Source organism: Haemaphysalis longicornis, unplaced genomic scaffold, assembly GCF_048455015.1.
Source record: "Haemaphysalis longicornis isolate Haplotype H1 unplaced genomic scaffold, Haemaphysalis longicornis Haplotype H1 scaffold_4, whole genome shotgun sequence".
Classification (NCBI taxonomy): Eukaryota; Metazoa; Arthropoda; class Arachnida; order Ixodida; family Ixodidae; genus Haemaphysalis; species Haemaphysalis longicornis.
This window is the reverse complement of record NW_027526361.1, coordinates 100,357,467-100,377,653: the sequence shown is the minus strand read 5'-3', so window position 1 is coordinate 100,377,653 and position 20,187 is coordinate 100,357,467. Positions and strand designations below refer to the sequence as shown.

General features: G+C 47.6%; 1 protein-coding gene across 1 annotated transcript; it reads left to right on the top strand.

The window, feature by feature from the left end:
* The first annotated feature begins 1,842 nt into the window (after positions 1–1,842).
* Positions 1,843–19,493, top strand: LOC144179875 (uncharacterized). Its single transcript, XM_077708300.1, has 4 exons — positions 1,843–1,953; positions 9,520–9,687; positions 14,120–14,218; positions 19,413–19,493. Exons 1-4 carry the CDS (start codon positions 1,843–1,845, stop codon positions 19,491–19,493), a joined length of 459 nt encoding a protein of 152 aa, XP_077564426.1.
* Positions 19,494–20,187: the final 694 nt, after the last annotated feature.

Below are 20,187 nucleotides of genomic sequence, written 5' to 3'. Positions count from 1 at the left end.
ATTCCAATGCTGTCCTCGAGTAGCAAACCGTACGTGCAAATGTTCATCAAAACGATCCCAACAACAGTGACATTGACCGTGCATGTAGAATACAGAAACCGGTACTGCACATGCTAGAGTAAAAGAGGTTATCACAGAAGAAGTTGAAAGTGGACCGTTGGGTGAGGTTCCTCCAGAGCAGCCGTTGCGTGGATTCCCGTGAACAGGGGCGGAGAGGTAACTACGGTAAACGCACTGGGGCGCACCACTCGAGAAATTGTAATAACCCTATGCATTGTATTTATCTTCCGGGTTATTTTATGAATCTCTTCTGACGTTTCCAGGGGAGGGGGGGATTTACTTCCACTGTCGAAAAATGCCTGCTGAACACGTAAGTTCCCAATATTTGTAGGGCTGAACTGCTACCTAGTTGGAGCGGGTGAGCACGCGAACGAAGCCGCTGCCGGGAACCAGCGACAAAAGGGTTCGCATTTCATGCCGGGCTTTCTCTGGTGAAACAAAATACTGAGCTAGAGCACCCAATTTGGCAACAAAAGGTTGATGACATGGCTGGAGACACGCTTGCATGATTCGGATAGCATTGATGCAAACACAAAAATATATAACGGACATGTTTGTCACGTTAACAAATATATAAATGAACGAAAAAGAATGCAGAAGTATAAACAACGCGATGAAAAACCATGGATACGACACACGAAGTAAATACCACACTGTAAAAAAATTAGGCACTGTAAAATACTTTGCAAGCAGCCCATAAAAGAAGCAAAAGCCCTTTGCTACCCGTCCGGTACCGGAGGCCGAGAAACAGTAATAGAAGGTAGAAGGATCTGCAACTAGCTCCTAGAGAGATATTGCAAAATCCCCTGGTAGTGGTCCTGTATTGGAGACCGCCAGGAGTCTCCAAGCGTAGAGTTATTTTTCCAAAGGGAGAGCAAAAATATAATGAGGGTTTGCTGAGGGTCTGCGCATCTATCACGGCAATGAGCCAAGTGTCGGGGGTGCCGTTTTGAGTCTGGGAGAATTGCGTGCCGTTTAGAAGCATAATTGATTTCCGCTTTGCAACAAGAAGCTCAGAGCATTGGCGTGCGCCTTTTAATTCAACCTTCTAGGAGTTCCACAAACGTTCTCTATTCTTCTTGTGTTTTACAGCCTCTACTAAAAAAACCACACACAGAAATGCAGTGACTGTTGTACAAACTAAATTTATGTGCTTAGCTCGCCTTTTTTGAGGTATTAGAAAGACCATATAGAGTAATTAAATTTTTCATAAAATGACAGCCCTCAATGCTCGCTCGTGGGACTCTGCAGTCTTGTAATGAACCATTCTGGCCTGATTAAGTTGTTATAAAGTTACGCGTCGCCTCTCAATAATGTATCATTCACAAGACACATATGGCGTGAGATGGTCCGAAAGACCATGAGCACTATTACCTAATTTCTTTGCGGCGTGTACAAGCTCTCCCAATTTAGTTATGGTGTCCAGTTACAATGCGCCTCTAAGAAGTCAATCATCGATTTATACCAAAATAACCTAGCTACAGCGCCAATAAATCTCTTCACCAGTTTATTCCAAGCCCTAATAAAAAGGAAAACTGCTCTGGCACTTTAATTGGCCACTTCTGTTACGTCTTATTGCGCGAGCAATCAAACCGATTTCAGATGAAGATTTTCTCCTAATACGGTAAATTTGAAACTTTGCAGGAAATCTTCTTGAGCATTATTCTAGTAAAAAAATTGCCTGAAAACTTCGAAAAACTGACGCCCTGTTTCATTGCTGTGACGTCTCTGTTAGCGTGTTTAATCAATCATCATACGCAGACTTCATCACATCACGAGACCATGGCTGATACGCCACAGGCACAGATGCGAGCGGCGAAGAAAGTCAGTAACCTGGCCGTGAACCCAAGATACACAGTCACAGCTCACGGATTCATGAACATCATTGAAACAGTGAGTTGTTTTTTTTTTTTGACGGTGACATCCGTCGATAGTTATGTAGAGTGCCTCTTTGTCTTCGGGGAAGGCGAAGCGCGTAGTCTTTACCGCCTCCTGATTTGTGGAAGCAGAGTGCCACGACAGACGAGTGACAGCACAGTTGGGGCCGTGACAAAGCTCCCGCAACAAGGCGAACCTGGCTATGTTAATCGTGTGTGCGGCTTTAAAAGACGTGCGCAGTACCGTTGCCTCAGTGTTTGGCTGTCATTTGGCGCCACCTAAGAGATCCCTTAATCCCAAAGCTGCACGGAGAGCTGCAAAAACTCCAGCAGGACGTGCAAACTAAGTTCGATGTACCATCGTTGTTCCTTTCGAATACACACATCGATCTTGAAGAAGGAGTACAGTAGTAGACCTGTATCTCATAAACCACGTATCGGTATATATATATTTACATCGTTCGTACAGATGCGTTAAGTGGGCAAAAAATCGTCGCATGGGTTCGTTCTTCGTTTGCCATTTAAATTTTTGAAGGTTTCACGATCGATTGGACGCACTTTCAGCGAAGGTTTTGGCCCACTTTCGGCGCAGTTTTGATGTGAGACAGCTAACGCGCTTCTCTCAACTTTCTTTAGGAAGGGATTTTTTCTTGTCTTCGGCTGCTGCCGTTTATTCACCCCGCTCCGCCTGAACTTCTGAGCAGAAGCGCTGCCTCTTACCGCTTGTTTTGTCTATTCCAGTGGGCGCGTGTAGTTTGATCGGCCACATAGTCCCATTTTTCCTCGAGCTGTACCTGAGCACGTTTGCTGCGGGGAATGTGTTGAGAATAACCATGCAAAGGAAGCAGCTCGCACGGTCATTTATCACGGGCTGGGGTCGTTTCCCGTATTCGTGCAGTTGGGTCGTGACTAGCGCAGCGATCGGGCCGTTGGCTCCTCTGGCTCCCGCACTCTAGGTCTCTTCCGTAATAGTACTTTTATTTTCGGCCTTTTGACGTTTACACTCGCTTACTGTTCAAAATCGACAAAATGAAACAAACTTGTTTTTCCAGCGGCTTTAGCACACCACCATTAAACAACTCCTATAAGGGGAGCAAGCATATAGCCTGGCATAAGTCAAAGAAAAATGTCATGCTTCGAACTAGCCAACCACTTTTAAATATAAAAATGCTGATGAAAACATTTTCGGTCTTACACAAGTACGCACATACATTCGAGCCCCATTATAAGGGCCGAAGTGACACCGAACGCTCGGTTATAGGGAACAAACGCGTGGCCTTCGCACTAAGCACTGAGGCAATGACACTCAATTTCCGATGCAAGGAATGGGCGCGAGGGCGAAGCTCGGGCACAGCAGCCGACCCCCCTCGCCCGTCAGCGACAAGAGGTCCCAGTCGCCGCTTCGATGGTTGTTTGGCGGCTGCGAAGTGCGATATGTACCCCGTGGGGTCACCCTTTCTTAACAGCTGATAGCAGCCAGAAAAAGAAAACAGCAGTGAACTAAAATATAAACAAAAAAATTAGCAGTGGCTTAGCGGCTATACCAGGATATACGTAGCGTGAGCTAATGTTTAGCTGGTTATTCTTAGGTTTCCAGGTTGTCTAGGATTAGCTGATTATCATGCTTAATGCTGCTAAAACAATTTCCAATCCAATCATATCCAATCCAGTCCAGTCCAGTCCACTCCAATCACTGCTCCCTGCGCATGCGCAGCACGGCTCTCCAGGAGCCACGCGAAACGGCTATCAAGCGGTTCCGGCACAGCGTCAGATTTGGCTACTGGGCAACGGAGGCGCACAGCTGGGCATGCGCCGGCGCCAGGGCGCCTGCCGCGGCTATGACGTCACTCTTCTGGAATGCGCAGACCGGCGAATGTGGAGATCCAATTCTCTACACACCCGTACTCCAATTGGATTGGATTTCCAATCTAATCCAATGCAATCCAATCTAATCCAATTCAATTCAATCCAATCCTAATCTAATCAAATCCAATGCTCCTCGCGCTTGCGCAGCACTGCCCTTCAGGGTCCACGCGAAACTGCTCAACCTCGGCCAGTGTAGCTGACGCTACAAAATTTCCTCCAGGCCGGAGTGCCTTGGGCCTAGACAAGTTCGCGCCGGGCATTCTCGAGCCACGTTGCTTATTTAGTGGCTCTAGGGCATTCATTACCAGCAGCGCGCAGTACACTGCGACAAATACAATCCCGACCACGACACGGACGACCAATTCTTCCGGCATCTTTTCTCTCCGTCTCGTTCCCTGTATCGCTTTTAAATGCAGGGCATTTCAGTAACTCACGATGTCACCCGCGTTGACGTCCGTAGTCCGCACCGCACCCCTCCCTACTATATAAATAGCCGGTAACGTATTTCAATTTAAAACTCCTTAGCTCCAATGTCACACTAACAGGGTGGACGGGCAAAGGAAATATATGCACGTATGCTATTTATTGTGTTTGTTAGCGAGTATATCAAGCCTTCAACACCGTAATCATGTCATAATTGGTCGGGTTGAGAGTCAGTTCGTTATGATAACGATGGGTACGAGAGAAATTCGGAGCACAAAAGACGCGGCCGTGGAGACGCCAGCGCCATCTCTCGCCCCCGCCGCGGATCCTCCCGCTGCGAAGTGCGAGGAGGTGGCGCCGCTCATCGGCACCCCAGCAAAGAAAGAACTGAAACTAAAGCGGGGCAAACTGTTTGCATGGCGACGCAGTGAAACATCCCCCTCGCGAGGGGCACGATCAAATGCAGAGCATTTCCGGAGGCGCACGACGTTAAGTAGTTTGCGTTACGTTAATGTTGTTGCACTTGTGGCAACTGCTGACGGGAGAGCGCTCGTCAGCAGCAATTTGAATGAGTCAACGATATAAGGCGCGTTCGTAGCGTCCCATTCTGTGTCGGCTTTGTGGCGCAGTGGGTAGAGCATCATGTACATTGCATTCCGCCCGCAGTGTCGAGGGATCGAAACCTGGCGCCGGATAGTATTTTCTTTTATATAGTGTAGGGGGAGGGGTGCGGACAACGACGGTGCGGACTACGACGGGACAACGCGGGTGACATCGTGAGTTACTGAAATGCTCTGAATTTAAAAGGCATAATGATTTCAGTGATGTAGGAAAGAAAGCCTGAGCCGCTGAATTAGCCCGGCCAATTAGCCAGGCCTGTCCGCACTCTCCGTTCCTGCTCACTCGCACGTACTTCTCCAGCGTGGTCTGGGATGAAGGCAGGATAGGAAAGAGAAAAAAGAAAGAACGCCTGAACTTCAGCATTGTCGTGCCAGATCGCCCAGCCCAAATTTGCTGCACCGGGCGACGTGCCGACAGCGGGGCCGATTCGCGCCGTGGCCAAACGGCCCGCGGCAGACGTGCCCGAACTTGCAGGCGCCGCAGAGTCGCCTCTCCTTTTTCCCTCTCAACGGCTGGGCAGAATCATGCCACGGACGAACGGCCCGCGGCAGACACGCAGTTAGTTACATGTCTGGAGGCGGCGGCTTTGGCTGACGCAGTTGCTTCGGCTCCATTCGTCGAATTCAAACTTCGGCCAGCGACAGTCCTGATTGGAGCAATGCAAACCGCTCGCGGCTTCGACGGACTCCCGGGGGGTGTAAAACCAGCCCGGAAGCACAGCGAGCGCGGCACTTTTCAGAGGCACCGAGTGGAGACGTGCTGTCGCCTTTGTGCGAGCCATGTAACGCTGTTGTTACCCTTGTAGATACTGTATGTAATTAGGGAGTTTTGGCTGACCGTCTTTCACTGTCCGCTCCGCTCCGATAGCAAGCGGAAGCGCCATTGCGCATGCGTGGCGCGCTTGGCCGCGAACGGCATTGGCTCCGGTTGCGCTGAGCGGGCCGCCGATACCGGAGCGGAGCGTCGAAAATGGTCAGCTAAAACTCTCTGTTGCTTCAACTTCTCGTCGGCTCGAGAACTTCGTCGCTCTGCTCTGCGACGCATCGATTGGCGGTGTGCGCGTACACAGGCGGCGCTGCGAAGCGCGCCTCCGTGACGTCAGCTTAGGGATACTCGCATTTGTCGTCTGCTTCACTCAGGATCGCTCTACCTGCTGTTTCTTTGCGCTCGGTCAACGTCTGATGCTTGTCCGCACCAGAATTGGCGTGTGGGTAACTTTTTATCATAATAATAGGCTTAAAATCGCATACACTAGCTCATGGTGTCAAAGTATAGTTTTGGATACCGCTACGGGAGAAACATTGCCGGCGCCACCCCATTCCTTGCGAAGCCGGTCCTGTGCGGAGCGCGAAGAGTCGGAGCTAGGCGTCGGCTTCTCATGTAAGCATTCGAACAAAATGAACAGTCAGCTGCTAATAACCGACAACAGCGAAAATGGAAGACCAAAACAAATTCTAGGCCTTCAGGGCTGTCGGCTTTGGCAGAAGGCATCACGATTCCCGGTAATCATATGTAAGGTAAAACAGTTTTTGCACCCTTGCCGAACGCTCGAACGCGTTTTGTCACATCACTTTACGTTGTCAACGCATGAAAGTTTGCCGACATGCACTATAGACTGCAAAAACTGTACGTTGAGTTCCAAATAACCCAGTGTGTATATACGCGCGTGCTGATTCTATACCAGGCATCTAACCAGTATGGAGGTTTACTGAGCAAAACGAGTCACGTCTTCGTTAAATTTATAGTAACACATATATGTTTGTTAAGACCTGGAGGGATATTTCGGAACATTTTGCACAGCCATATCTTCCCGATATTCGGATATGCGTTATAGGAAAACTGCACTCAAGAGGAGGAGGAGGAATAAGGGGAGGAGGGGAAAACTTTGTTTAACAATTATATCGATCTGGTTAGTGGGCCGGGTCCTCAGTCCAGGACAAGAGTAAAAGTAATTTTCTTAAATCATAGAACGCCATCCCGAGTAGAATAGGATTTGTTCTTCGCGCCTGGAAGGGTTGAAAAGCAATAAAGAGCTACTTGGAATTCTTCTTCGGTTTCGAGTCTTGTAATATATGCTGGTATACTATTTATTACGTTAGTTAGCGAGTATATCATGCCTTCAACACCGTAATCATGTCATCATTGTTCGAGTTGAGAGTCAGTTCGTTATGATAACGATATAATTACGATAGAAATTCGCAGCACAAAAGCCGCCTTCGAGTACTGTAGACCACGTTGTTTAGGGCACGATCGCGGTGGCGTAGCACAAACCTTCTCATTGTATTTGCATGTGAATAAACAAAGCACACTGCGGATATGCACTTTCTTGCACGCAGCCGCAATGAAAGCCAATTTGTGAAGAAGGGAATGTATGCCATACAAAATGAAGGAAATATCCACACGACCTTTGTGAGGCTCCCAAACATCCCGAAACCTCCTAATAAGAAGTTGGTGACGGCGCAGAAAAATTAATGCGTTGGGCAGAAAAAAAAAGCAAGAAACATTAATCCGATACAAGACAACAACGAAAGAAACAGAAGAAAGCCGCTTTATTTCCTGCTGTGCGATGAGCGTGTAGAGGCCGCTGCTTGGTACGTAGTATTAGACTGTTGAGACTTCATAGGAGCATCTAAAAATACTGCAGGGAAGCCTACGCATTTTGAATACTTATCGAGAAGCTCTGATCGCTGATCCTCGCGAATAAGGAAGAAAGGACGAGTTACACACGATCTTCTGACCGATACTCTGAAGAAAGTTGTTCTCTATCTCTTCGTGTGTTGCAAACTTGTGCGGGATACAGCTTCAAATTATTCAGATGCGTCAGAAGCTGGCAAAATAACTGAGTCGCTAGAAATACGCTTTTTAACGCACTACAGCAACGAAGCGGGCGATTTCTAGCCCAGGCACTGTTGCCCCTCACAAGCGGAGTGTAGCAGACGACAGCGGCGCGAATCCCTAAGCCGACGTCAGAGCCAAGGGGCGCCACTCTAAGATCTCACCGCCAATAGCGGACGGAGTGAGGCAACTTCGCTACACAGATGACGGCGCTCTGATGGCCAGTCGCAACAGTGGTGGCTGTGGTGAGGGGGGGTGAGTGGGGCATTCGCAACACTGGTGACAGCGTCCGATGGCACAATCCGAACAGCATGAAGCCGAAGCGAAGCGTGCCGTGTTCTTTGCTTTTCAGTCATCGCTGCGCCGTTTTCTGACTTGGCATACTTGCGCCAATCTGGCGGTTTCGAAGCATTCGCACCATCATCGCAGCTGACATTTCATGTCATCTTTTAAAAGGGGTGCATGTAACGGTTCATAACACAACTTTCACCCCCATTAGGAGCTATTTCCCCGCACACGTGACTTTGTTTGGCCCAGTATATAGTGCCGTTGTGCCGGGCAAGCGGTAAGCTTGCCTCAGGATCTTCACTGCTGCAGCCAACGCTGCGCAAGTGATATACGCAACCGCGTCAGTGCACGTATGCACGCCGCGTTTTCCCATGCACAAGAGGCTCCTTACACTTATTACAAACTGCGGATATAACAGACCAATTCAGCTTGACAATCGAGTTCAATATACGTGGTTTCGACTGTACGCTGGTTCTCTTCAAATTACCGTAAGTACCCGATTCTAACGCGCACCCGATTTTCCAGGCAAAAAACCGGAAAAACTTGCACCTCCGACTGTAACGCTCAAGGAACCTTGTGAGCAAGAAAAACGGATGCGAGAGAAACGGGCGAATTATTTCCCGAATAATCTCACTCATCTCACTCCTTGTCGCTATCCGAGAGCTTCTTGTCGCCTTCCGCTGACCGCTACATCTCGTCATCGGTGCCGTCAAGCGCGTTCGCGATGCCATACTTCTGAACGATCGTTCAACCATGTTCGATGGGATCGTGGCCCACGCCTCGCACGCCCATCCCGCGAGCTTCTCCAGAGGCATGCGCTTCAGCCAACCGCTCGTTGTGAACGCGCGGGAGCCGCTCGTAAGCCGAGGAAGCGGTGCACCTTCGTTGCCGCTGCTGCCATTGCTGTTCTTAAGCACGCAAGTAGAATAATTTGACGACTTGTGTGAACGCCGAAAGAAAAGCCTAGGTGCCTAGATCCGAAAAATTGTTGCTAAAAGTTGTGGCGCCATCTTGAGATGGCGATGGGTGGAACGAAATTTCAGCTGTTTCGGCAGTTTCGGTTTTGTATCCGATTCTATCGCGCATGCGATTTTTCGGCCTTTTTTTTTTTGGGGGGGGGGGGGGGGGGGGGAAGGTGCGCGTCAGAATCGGGTAAGTACGGTACCCATTATATGAGCGCTAGAAAAAAGGTTGGCCGCCATTGCATTCTGGTGCCTATTATAGGCATGCTGGCCAGAGCTTCAGTTTTTCGATTAATTGAATACCCCGCAGGTTATAACACACCATCGTATAAAGGAATAAGTCATATATTCTGGTGATTAGTGTTCTGGAGCGCAAAATTGGCCGGAACTTCCCTACGTACTTGCGTCGAGAGGTATTTTTAGGGGTCGTATCGCTTGTACCAGAAATTCCCGGCTGGAAGCAGCCTGAGTTACATTCCACCCTGCAAACCCAACTGCAGTGGTGGTGGCTTAATAAGGACACTCGCTGCCAAAAGAACAGCTAAACCGTTCAGCGTCAAGGTCGGCTGACTAAGCCTTGCTCGCAGGGGGCAGCCATAACCAGCCTGGTGGCCGTCCTCCTCTCGACCGACGACGGGACGTCGTCGAAGCTGATGTTGGTGGTGGCGTTCGCCTACGGCTACACGTCACTCGTGATGCTAATGGGTGGCATCATCTCACCTTACACGCAGGCCTACCTGCCGCTCTCGCTCTATGTAGGTGCTTTACTATTGTCGCATTGTGGGCTTCATTTTGCGTTCACCGTGGCTACTAAACTAGACAGACTTCAGAGTTGTAGCACATAACTTCCGTAATATTACAAAAGGATTGGCAAGAGTAAGCTTGTTGTCAAGTTTAGTGAGCCGGAATTCATTAAAACGCGGGGGCACCGATGAAGGCTCCTAACGAAAACCTTGGAAGGGCACCACTCCGAAACTCGATCATGAATATTGAACCTAGTTTAGCTCACTGAGCCTCGTACCTATCTATCTCCGTCTAAATTAGCAGGCATGATGTTCTCAAGCAGGGCTTAGGCTTGCCGTCTGTTTCCATCCAGAGAAAAAAAAATGGCCCCGCATCTGCTGGCACACACTGCAATCTGAAAAGCGGTAGTCCTCTGCCGAATCTGCCACGTAAATATCTCTTTTCTCTTTCCCGCTCACCTCTCACGCTTTCCCTCTGCCATCTCGGTCGTACAAGGATAAACACAGAGGAGGCTTTCTCAAGTCGGTTCAATTTTCTTGCGTTTCCCTTCCCGCACGCCATCTACTGAATGAATGAATGAAAAACTTTTATTTAGCATCAATCAATGGCTTTTTAGAACCCTTGCTAGGAGTCGGCCAGTATCCCTCGGGACCTGGCGGCTGCCTGAGCTTGATTGATGATTGTCCGTCCGCCTTCTAGGTCTGAGCTGAGCATCAGAGCCTCCCATGTGTCTATGGTGTGTGTGCCGTCGGATATATGTGGGCACGTCCATATCATGTGGACCCTGCTTGCCAGGCTGTCGCAATGTTTGCATTTGGGTTCGAATTGACCTGGGTAGAGTTTACTAAGCAGTAGCGGATTTGGGTAGGTTCCAACCTGTAATTTTCGCCAGATTGCCTCTTCCATCTTGCTGAGTTTGTGGTCTGCGTCCGGGTATTCTTTTCTTGTTAACCTGTAGTATTCAATTATTTCTCGGTAGGTGAACATCCTGTCTTTTTCAGACAATATGTGTCCTGGGGAAGGAGCGCCTGAGCCTGCCTGGAAAGTGAGTCCTCGGGCGAACTCGTTTGCTCCTTCATTGCCTCTGAGAGCCTGATGGGTCGGGGTCCAGATTAGTAAAACCTGATGGTCCATGGGGTTTTTGGCAAGGCTTCTGACCGCCTCAGATGATATTCGTCCTCTGTTATAATTGTTTATGGCGTTTTTGGAGTCGCAGATAATTACTTTGGTATTTTTTAACGTAACTGCCAGCGCTATCGCCACTTCTTCCGCCGTTGTGACAGACTTATTTCTGATCGTGCAGCATGCGCGTATGACCATGTTCTCATCGGACGCAACCGCAATCTTGTCTCTTCTGCGATGGTATTCCGCAGCATCAGTGTGTAATACATCGCACCGTCCTCCGTACTTCCTCTGTAGCGCTTCATCCCTGCTCTGTCTCCGATCCTCATGGAACGCTGGGTTCATGTTCTTTGGAAGGGGAGGAATTCGGATATTGTTTCTGATGTCCGGGGGAATATCCTCTTGCGGGTCGTCTGTGGCTTCATGGGGGATACCGAGTTTGCTCAAGATATGCCTGCCTGCCTTGGTTGACAACAGTCTTTGGTGCTGTGCAATTCTTGCCGCCTCGATCAGCTCGTCTATGGTGTTGGAGACGCCTAGCTTCATGAGCTTGTCCATGGAGGTACATTTGGGAAGTCCTAGGGCAGTTTTGGTGCTTTTTCTAATGCGCGCGTCTAGCTTGTCCTTCTCGTCCTTGGTTGGCTTTAGATATGGTACTGCGTACGTGATTCTGCTGATCACGAACGCTTGAACAAGTCGGAGGAGGTTGGCTGCTTTCATGCCTGAGTTCTTGTTTGCAATTCTGCGAATGAGCCTACTAGTTTGTTGTGCACTGCAGTCTAGACGAGTTATTGTCTCATTATTTCTGCCGCTGGCTTGAAGCCATAGACCCAGTATGCGGATGGTTTGCACTCTTCGTATTTCTTTTCCACCTGCTTTAATCTGGATAGTCGGATTTCGGGCCCTAATCCTTGACCCTGGCGTGTGAAGGACGAAAAGTTCAGACTTCTCCGCTGAGCATTTCATGCCCTTTCCCGAGAGATAGTCTTCACTTTCGTCCACTGCCGTTTGCAAAGCTTCCTCTATTTGGCCGTCGTTGCCCCTTGCTATCCAAAGAAACTTTTCGCTTCTGAACGCTGCCACGAGGTCAACGCTGGGGCGCTAGGGCTTTTTGTATTTTTGAGTCAGCAAATTCGTTTCAACACTAATTTCTCACTTGAGGTCGCATTTATTATAAATAAAAATGTTATTTTAAATAAAAGATTAGATCCCAAATACCAATTATGCGATCTGCCTCAAATATTATTTAATGTTTCTTTTTGCTGAGAAATGTTGGCACGTATGAAGTGCGTTTCCAGATTTAGTAGTTTGAAAAAGTTTCGCCTCTATAAACTTCTAGTTCAAAAATTCTATTCAGTTTTCACTGGGGGACTAAACCGAATAACAGACAGACAGACACACAGGTAAGATGACGCAACACAATCCAACACAGTCCACTTTAATCCAATCCAATCCAAATCCAAGCCTAGCCAAGCCAATCCAATCGAATCTAATCCAATGCCCCTCGAGAAAGAGTGTTCGCTATCGGAGAGGAGAGGGGCTGAGCGGCGGAGAGCGCAGCTGGCGTGGCGAGGAGAATGGGGGAGGGGCGGACGCCGACGACGACAACGCCGGATGCAGGGACAAGGCGGGTGAATGAGATGCGTTGCATCTAAAACCAAGTAATTATGAAAAATACTACGTGACGGCGCTTCCGCGCGCATTGTACAGCAGCGTCCCCAAATAAGTTGATTGAAAGCAACTGCTTCGCCTGTCACCCGCCCGAAGAGACAGCGCATCACCTTGATAATGGCCTCCATGGAAGGAGCAGCAACCATAGAGTTCCTTACAATATACACTAGAGAGGAATCTGGCGCTAGCGTTTATGCGGCTCACATCAAGGCCGCCTGTGTCGTCATAGACCGTCATTATTCATCGCGCTTGCCTTAGTTCCATCATTGGCTTGGATTGAAACGCTTTAGTGACCGCAAATTTAAACAAAGTGCCACAAAAACTCTAATAGTGTTCAATTATGTAAGTGTAAAATAAAAACAGGCTGTTTTAAAACTAAGGAAAAAGGAAGTAAAGCGTACTTTTGCCGGACCGGTTGTGCCTGCTATTCCGCAGGCCAAGGTTGTGGTCACGAACAATGTTGATATTTTGGGGGGAAACTCATTAAAGGTTGATTTTATTAATTTTACCATTATTGCAAATAATAAGTTGTTTGAAGAGTTTGGAAAGTTTTTTGAATGTGCCTATTAAAACGTTGCCTTCGTGGTGAACTGGTGCACCGACCGCTGACTAGCTTAACAAGAAAAAAGAAAACGTGGAGTTAAACAGTCGTGCCCGATGGCACGATAGGACGCATACAAGCTCCCGTATCTGTCGTATCCCCGTGGTCGTATCTTGTCTTCGTCGAAGTACGTTTTGTTTCTTCTTTTCGTCGGCTACAAATTTCGCGGCGGCTTATTACTCGCTCAGTCATGCGTCCTTCGACTGCGGCATGAGCAACCTCAGGTGTGATCACGCACTGCCTGCTGTTTCACCGAACACGGTTACCACAGAACAGGGAGGATTTCGGCTTCCTTGTAGCTTGTAAACGTGTTAATGCATTGTGAAGAAAGCAAATCAACAAAACCGCTTAAGAATCCAATTGTCATGCCAAGCCCAAGCCAAAAACTGGGTCTTCCCATGAACCCCCACGACGACATGGCTTACAAGGCGCAGTTTCCTCTCTAGTATACTTACTAAGAAACTCTATGGCAGCAACAACAAGATTCGCGGGGCGCGTGTGCAGATAAGGCACAAACTCTGTCGCGATTTCTTCTTTCTTTTTTTGTTTATTTCATTCCGGCTAACTCCGAGGCAGCCTGTTTGACGGCATTCCTTTACGATGCGCGCGAGGGCACCATCACGTGGTATTTTTCATATTTCACGGGTTTTCTTTATCATGCAGTCGGAATAAACGTGTACGCAATTAGTTCGTCGCTGAAAATACCGCCGTTAGATGCCCCTCCTGGACACTTTACTGATTAGGACACTACTTCGCCAGTTAGATAATTATTTACAATTAATTGGTGAAGCCTCATTAACGAAAAAATGCTGCCCGCTTCTCCACAGTACTGCAAACATTATGCACTAGAATTTCTGCGACTTACGCCATTACTCTTTTTTTTTAATCTTGGTGCATAATAGCTGGGACACCCTGTATAGGCGGTTCACCCACCAGTACCAACACTTTCAACATACATTTACTGCGTGGTCGTCGGTAATCGTCGCAGACATCTACTGACTGTGAAGTAACTTTATGAATGTGCCATCTTCTGCTCCGCGCATGCCCAGTCTTTGCTGTACCACCTGGTGGGAAGTGGCTTCCTGCTCATCACAGGAGGCTGGCTCATGGGGGCGGCCAAGGGAGGCTTTCTCATGCAGCTGGCAGCGGTAAGCCTCATATGCGCGCATAGGGTGTGCGCATGCGCGGACAGCGAAACGATTCAGTGGAAAAGGACGCTTCTGCGCACGCGTCCCTGGCCGTCGGAACCGCTTTGGCTGCCGGAAGACCGACGAGTCCGAAGCATTTTGCCGCGCTGCGCCGCGTCGAAATCCGGATCGTTGGGACGCATATGTTTATGGGCGCCACAGCCATGTAATATTTACGTGTTTACCCGCTGTTCGCAATGGCTACACCAAGATTCGAAGCGCGGGTTTTCGGAACTTGTTTAACGACGTAAGTGACCCGGGCCTTTAAAAATAGAGGGATTGGGCAAGCGAGAACCAAATTTTCAATGCAAAATGTGCATGAGCGAATTTCCCGCGTTTTGCCGTCGGGTGTTATGGGTTGATCTTGCGGTTGGCTTGTAATCAAATATGCGAACAGCGTGATCCATTGAAATAAATGAAAGAAAATACCAAGTAAGAAAAAAACCAATCGAAGAAATCAAATAAAATAACAATAACGATAACGATGAGGTAAATAAGTAAGCTAAAATTAAAAAAAATGCGCAGTAGAGTGCGGACGGCGGACAACGACAACGAGGGAGGGAGGGACACAGCCCCGAGCATGAGATGCTTCGCATCTAAAACACACATTCAAGAGAGACTGAAAAAATTGAGCAATCTGCATCAAACCTGCTCCTGATGTTGAAGTACAGAGCGACCGCATTCCGACTGAATTTTTGCCATGATTTTACTGCCAATGATCAAGGAAACGCACAGTACTATGGACTCCTTTCACTGTCCACCCAGTCGACGCCACTTTTCCAACACTATTACCACGCCCAAGGCTATCTTCGAGCTCTACATCAGCAAACATATAGCTACTGGAGAAGCACCGCTGAGTTAAAAAAATTCAAGGAACGTGCAGTAGTTGCTCAATTGTCTAGTAAATCTTTTTTGATAAACACATAGGTGATAATAGCTATGGGCTTTAGGGCGGCTTTCGGGGCAATTTTAATTGGTTCGAGAAAGTTAAATCAGATGGCATAAACTTTAATCATATGATGTTGGTGCTGAATACAGTCCTGGGTCCTGGCGACGCTGACGGTATCTGGTGTAAGTTGACAGGAACACGTTTTCTTCATACCGGACGAACTCCCGGGGCACGAGTTGTTATTACTTGGAAATATTTCAGAGCAGAATTATAAAAAGTAAAAAAAAAACAAGAATAGTGTAAAAAGACTAGTGGGCTACGCACCTCACGTCGGTATTCCTGGTGTCTGGGAATCAATTATTTTGCACTGTAAACTTGTCAGGATTATTCCAGACGGACGCAAGCACCGCCGTGCGTCGAAGTGGCTGGCTGTTGCTGGTTACTCTCCCGTATTATTAAGCACTGTCGGCGTTTCACGTAACATTTCAAGCATTTGTAACAGCTTGTTTATACGTATGACAGCTTTATATTCGGGCGAATCTCGCGAAATGAAAGTAAGAACGGTTTTATTAACGTTATTTGACAAATTTCAAATAGGCATACACAATTAAAGCAGTATCGACGTATCGCCAGCGAAGCGATAAGTCGATATTTGGCTGTGCATTTGGCGCTAACGGGGCTCTCAGTTTTAAAGGAACCCTAAGGGCAACACACAATGCCGAGTCACTGGAGATATTGCCGTGGTGAAATAACACTAGTAAAAATCTGTAATCAGAATTAAAATACATAAGCTTCATAAAAAGAAAGAAATGGTGGCTATGCACCAGCCACTTTTCCGCACTTGGCTTCAGACACCCTAAGAGTATTGAGTACGACCGGGTGGTTACTACAAAGAGCAGCTGCAAAGTGAACTATTTTCTCTTGACTTGCGGTTCAAACTGTTCGGCTCGAAGATCAAAAGAAAGCGAGTTAGCCACTGCAATGCAATGAACAAATGGCTACAGGGCAAAAATGTACGGGAAATAGGCATGATCAAGAGGATAACGCTGCGAGCATCGAGTGCGCGAATACCGCTAAAGCTACTCGCCAATGTGCATTAGAGCACTTAGTCCGTCATAAGACGGTGAAAGAACTGACAAATGTGAAATCCGCCAATTCACCATTACACCTGTCAAATACCGTAACGTGAAAGGTTGGGCGAGTTGCAGCCCATGGGAAACAACGTTGCGCAAAAGACAAGGCCGGCGGGGGGACTACACCTTAGTGTTTGGGTGTAGTCCTTCTATAATCATTTTCATTGGGCTCTTTTGTCTTCTGTCAGTGACAGCAGCAACATTTGTCGTCAGACTAAATTGTGGTAAGCTCACAGCGGAGAAGTCTAGCAAATAAAGCAATGTTTTTATATATGGTGTCCTCCCGTATCCTTAAAGGCGAACTGCACTCCAATTTTTCTTTTTCCAAATAAGTAGTCTGTGCTCTTAAAATCACAATGGCGAAATCCTTAGCTTCGTAATCACAGATAGCGCTAGGTACCGCCGTCCAAAGTACCTCCGAGCAGACGGCGTTTGCACCTGGCGGAGAGTCGCCGAAACAAGTTCCGAGCGGCCTGTGACGGAGGTTGGGGAACCTGTCCCGTGACGCTCGCGCTCTTCCGGCGACTTGCAGGGCGCTCCGCCGGGCGCAGAGATGCATTCGCCCAGGGTTTCTCTGCTACACCAGCGCGATGTACCGCGGTAGCCATCACATGTTTAAACTAAACGCATAGGCAGTAATATCCACCATTTTTCTTAATGCGAAAAAAAAATATTAGAGGCCTACAAACTATTCACGCGCTGGAGAACGTCTTGGAGTTAGCAAAACTCTTTTTACTTGAAAATAATATTTTTACTCAAAAAAAAAAAAACGCGAAACGAGAACTTGCCTTACATTTGTCCTTCCTTTTGTATTTACCACAGAAAAAAAAAGATATTTTATAAATTCTTGACCACTTGCACTTCCGCGTCCAATTTTGGCCATATTTGGGCTGGCCCAACGCCACCTACATCCTTTAGACCTTTCCAAAAGTTTGACGACCTAAATAGAGTTGCTGTACACGCGGCTATAAACAATTGTGCGACTTTTGCCTTACTCGCTAATTAAATCAAAACCAGCCTTTCTCGTAGTAACAAATACATCCGCACAAATATAGGCCGTCGTCTTCGCGAAGTGCGAAAACTAAGGAAACTGCTCCTCTCCTAAATAATATACTAGATTTTTGTTCAATTCCCAAGTGAAGTATTTACTTTGAGTGTTTGATTCAGTTTATTTGAAAGCAAAATGTTTTCAACAGCACCTGTCTCTGGTTGAAGTAGAAAACAGCGGTAGACAGGAAATGTTTTCGTGTTTTAGGGCATCATTTACCTGTGTAAGCTGCCTTATAGTTTCAGACCACTTTTATAATTCGATTCTCAATGTGCAGCAAGTCGAGAAATACGGGGCCGATATTTGCGAAGCTGTTTGTACGTAATGTATAGTAGAAATACTGATTGATCGCCGCCCGCGTGCGGTTTGTTCCCTTCAAAGAGAGCGATCTTATAGCGGAGGCATCGGTTATAACGAGAGCTGCTTTTCGAAATCGTACGGGCAAGTAGCTTTGTAAATCAGGATCCGCTTTTTTTACTTGCCATGCCAAAAATTGCTACTCCGGCAGTTATTATGATGAAAAAAAACTAATGTCGGGCGGTCTACTTCATCTCGACTGATAGCAACGGGATGCCGGAATCACGCCTAACTCCATTATCATGGACAAACGTTAGTGGAAGTTCTGCTGCGGAAATAACAGAGCGAAACGCGGCGCCACCACGCGCATTTGAAGGTGGCTCTGGGCGGCCGCCGGTCCTGGCGCGGGCGCTTCTGTTCCATCGCGTACGTCACGTCCGCCCGCCGCTATGTCCGCGTTTTCTATTCAGTTTCGGTTACGAAAACGCCAATGTCGCGAGCCGTTTGTGTCGCGCGTGTTGATGTTTGAAGCGCAGTATTTTGCATTTCGCACCCTTTTTATATGTACTATTAGGTGAAATTAATTTTACGTTGTCGAAAGTTTGAGCCCAGTTGGCCTTTAAGCTGCTAATCGCCTTCGATGACCAACAATAAATCAGCGGGTGCCTGGTGGCCAAACCTTTTTCTTGTAAATTCTTTTCGGCGAAAGCCCTGAATTCAAACTGTATTTGTTTTTGTGTTGACGCCACAACAAAGTCGACAAATTCAAACTACAATTGTTAATAACAAAGAGCGTCTAGGCCCAGCTTTGTCCGTCCGTCGCGCACACCAAGATACCTCGAAACCTCAAAAAAAAAAAAAAAAAGGGGTTTGCGAGGTCTTAAGAATCGAACACGGGAGCTTTACGCCCTGATACTGGCAACCTAACCACTGTTCCACGGGGAACAACACATGTGCAGCTAAACTGAAGGAAAAAAAGAAACGCTTTTTCGTGTTAGGAATAGAACCACGGTTCTTCGCGTTGTGGGACCGGTGTCTATCCCATTAAGCTATCATCGCTTTTTTTTCTTTACTACCATTAAGCTATCATCGCATTCCGGGCGCAGATCGTTTCCTTTGGGCTCCTAGCGTGGGCGTTGGCTTTCGACCTGACCGCTGGTTCTAGCGCGTGATAACGGCATCTCTTTGGCACAGATGTGAAAGCCTGCGAACAAAATGATCGGGGCCTGCCAGTCATGGAGAACTTGCAAATGCAAGTTCGGAAATAATTGTGAGGTGCAACAGCCAGTTCTCCGACGAAGGTACAGGGGCCGTAAGCTCTGCTATTTCTCCAGCCTTGCACTACGCGTGCAAGCTGCGCCAGGTTTCTGTAGACGCCCCACCAAAAGCTACTAATTCAAATTATATTCGTTTTGGTGTCGACGCCAGACCGAAAGCCACAAGTTCAAACTGTGTTTGTTTTTGTGTTTACGCTAGTTTCGAGCTCATCACGATTGGGAAGTTAGCGAGGTTCCGCACAAACCACTACGGTGTGAGCACAAGCTGCCAGCTGCATTCAACACGACCTCGTAGAGCTTTCGTCGCTCAGCTGTTGCCTGTAGAGATGCATTCAGCTTCCACGTGCCTTCTTGTTTTATGTGCTTGATATCCGGGATATCCTAAGCCCATTTCCCGGCAAATACTCCCAATTACGTTGTATCTTTTGGCACGCTGGAAAGAATCCGATGCACCAATTGCAAATAAAAGCTCACGTAGCTGTTCTATGCCTCTGCTTTTACGTTTTTGCAGGGTTCAGGAGTCGGGTGTGGAGTGGTGCACTTTTTCCACGGCCTTTACACCTTCGTCACTGTTTTTAACAAACCTGAATAAAGATGCGACGTCTTTTTACTTCACCCGGGATACGCGAGTTTGCAGTTCACCTCTGTTATGGGGCTACACGCATACCTCTTTTCTGATTGTGCTTATTATGAAAGCCAAAGCGACACGATCACGTTTTATCAAATCTTTTACGTCGGACGTTTGGGACTGTGCTTGCGTTTTTCTACAATCGCGGCGCAGAAGGTCCGTAGCTCCTCGGGAACAGCGGATTCTCCTTTCAATGAACAAAATGGTCTTGCCGCAATTTGTTTCGAATGGTGCTGAAATTCTAGTGACCATCAAAAGTTATGGGAAACAGGCAAATAAATACCAAAAGAAAATGAAGGAAGCCCAGACTAATCTAAGACTTGAATGTAGTGAAGTACGCAACCTTTACAACAATCACAAAGGTTTAAGTCCACGATTGAAGCCGATTTTCTTCCTCTTTGCTGCCACAACGACCTTTACTTCATCACTGTCGCTATAAGTGTGAGCTTCTTTCATTTTTTGAAGTGATAATCATTGGGCGTCACCTTGGAGGGGCGTACGCAATGACGTGTTTTCTCGTTTAGAGAAAGTGTTTCCACGATTATAGCGAACGCTGGACTCTTTCTCGTTACGAGCGAGTGTTGCCATGGTTACGGCGGCGAATGCTTGAGTTTTTAGCCAATCTTGGGCAATCTCCAAAAGCGGGTATGCTTGGCTC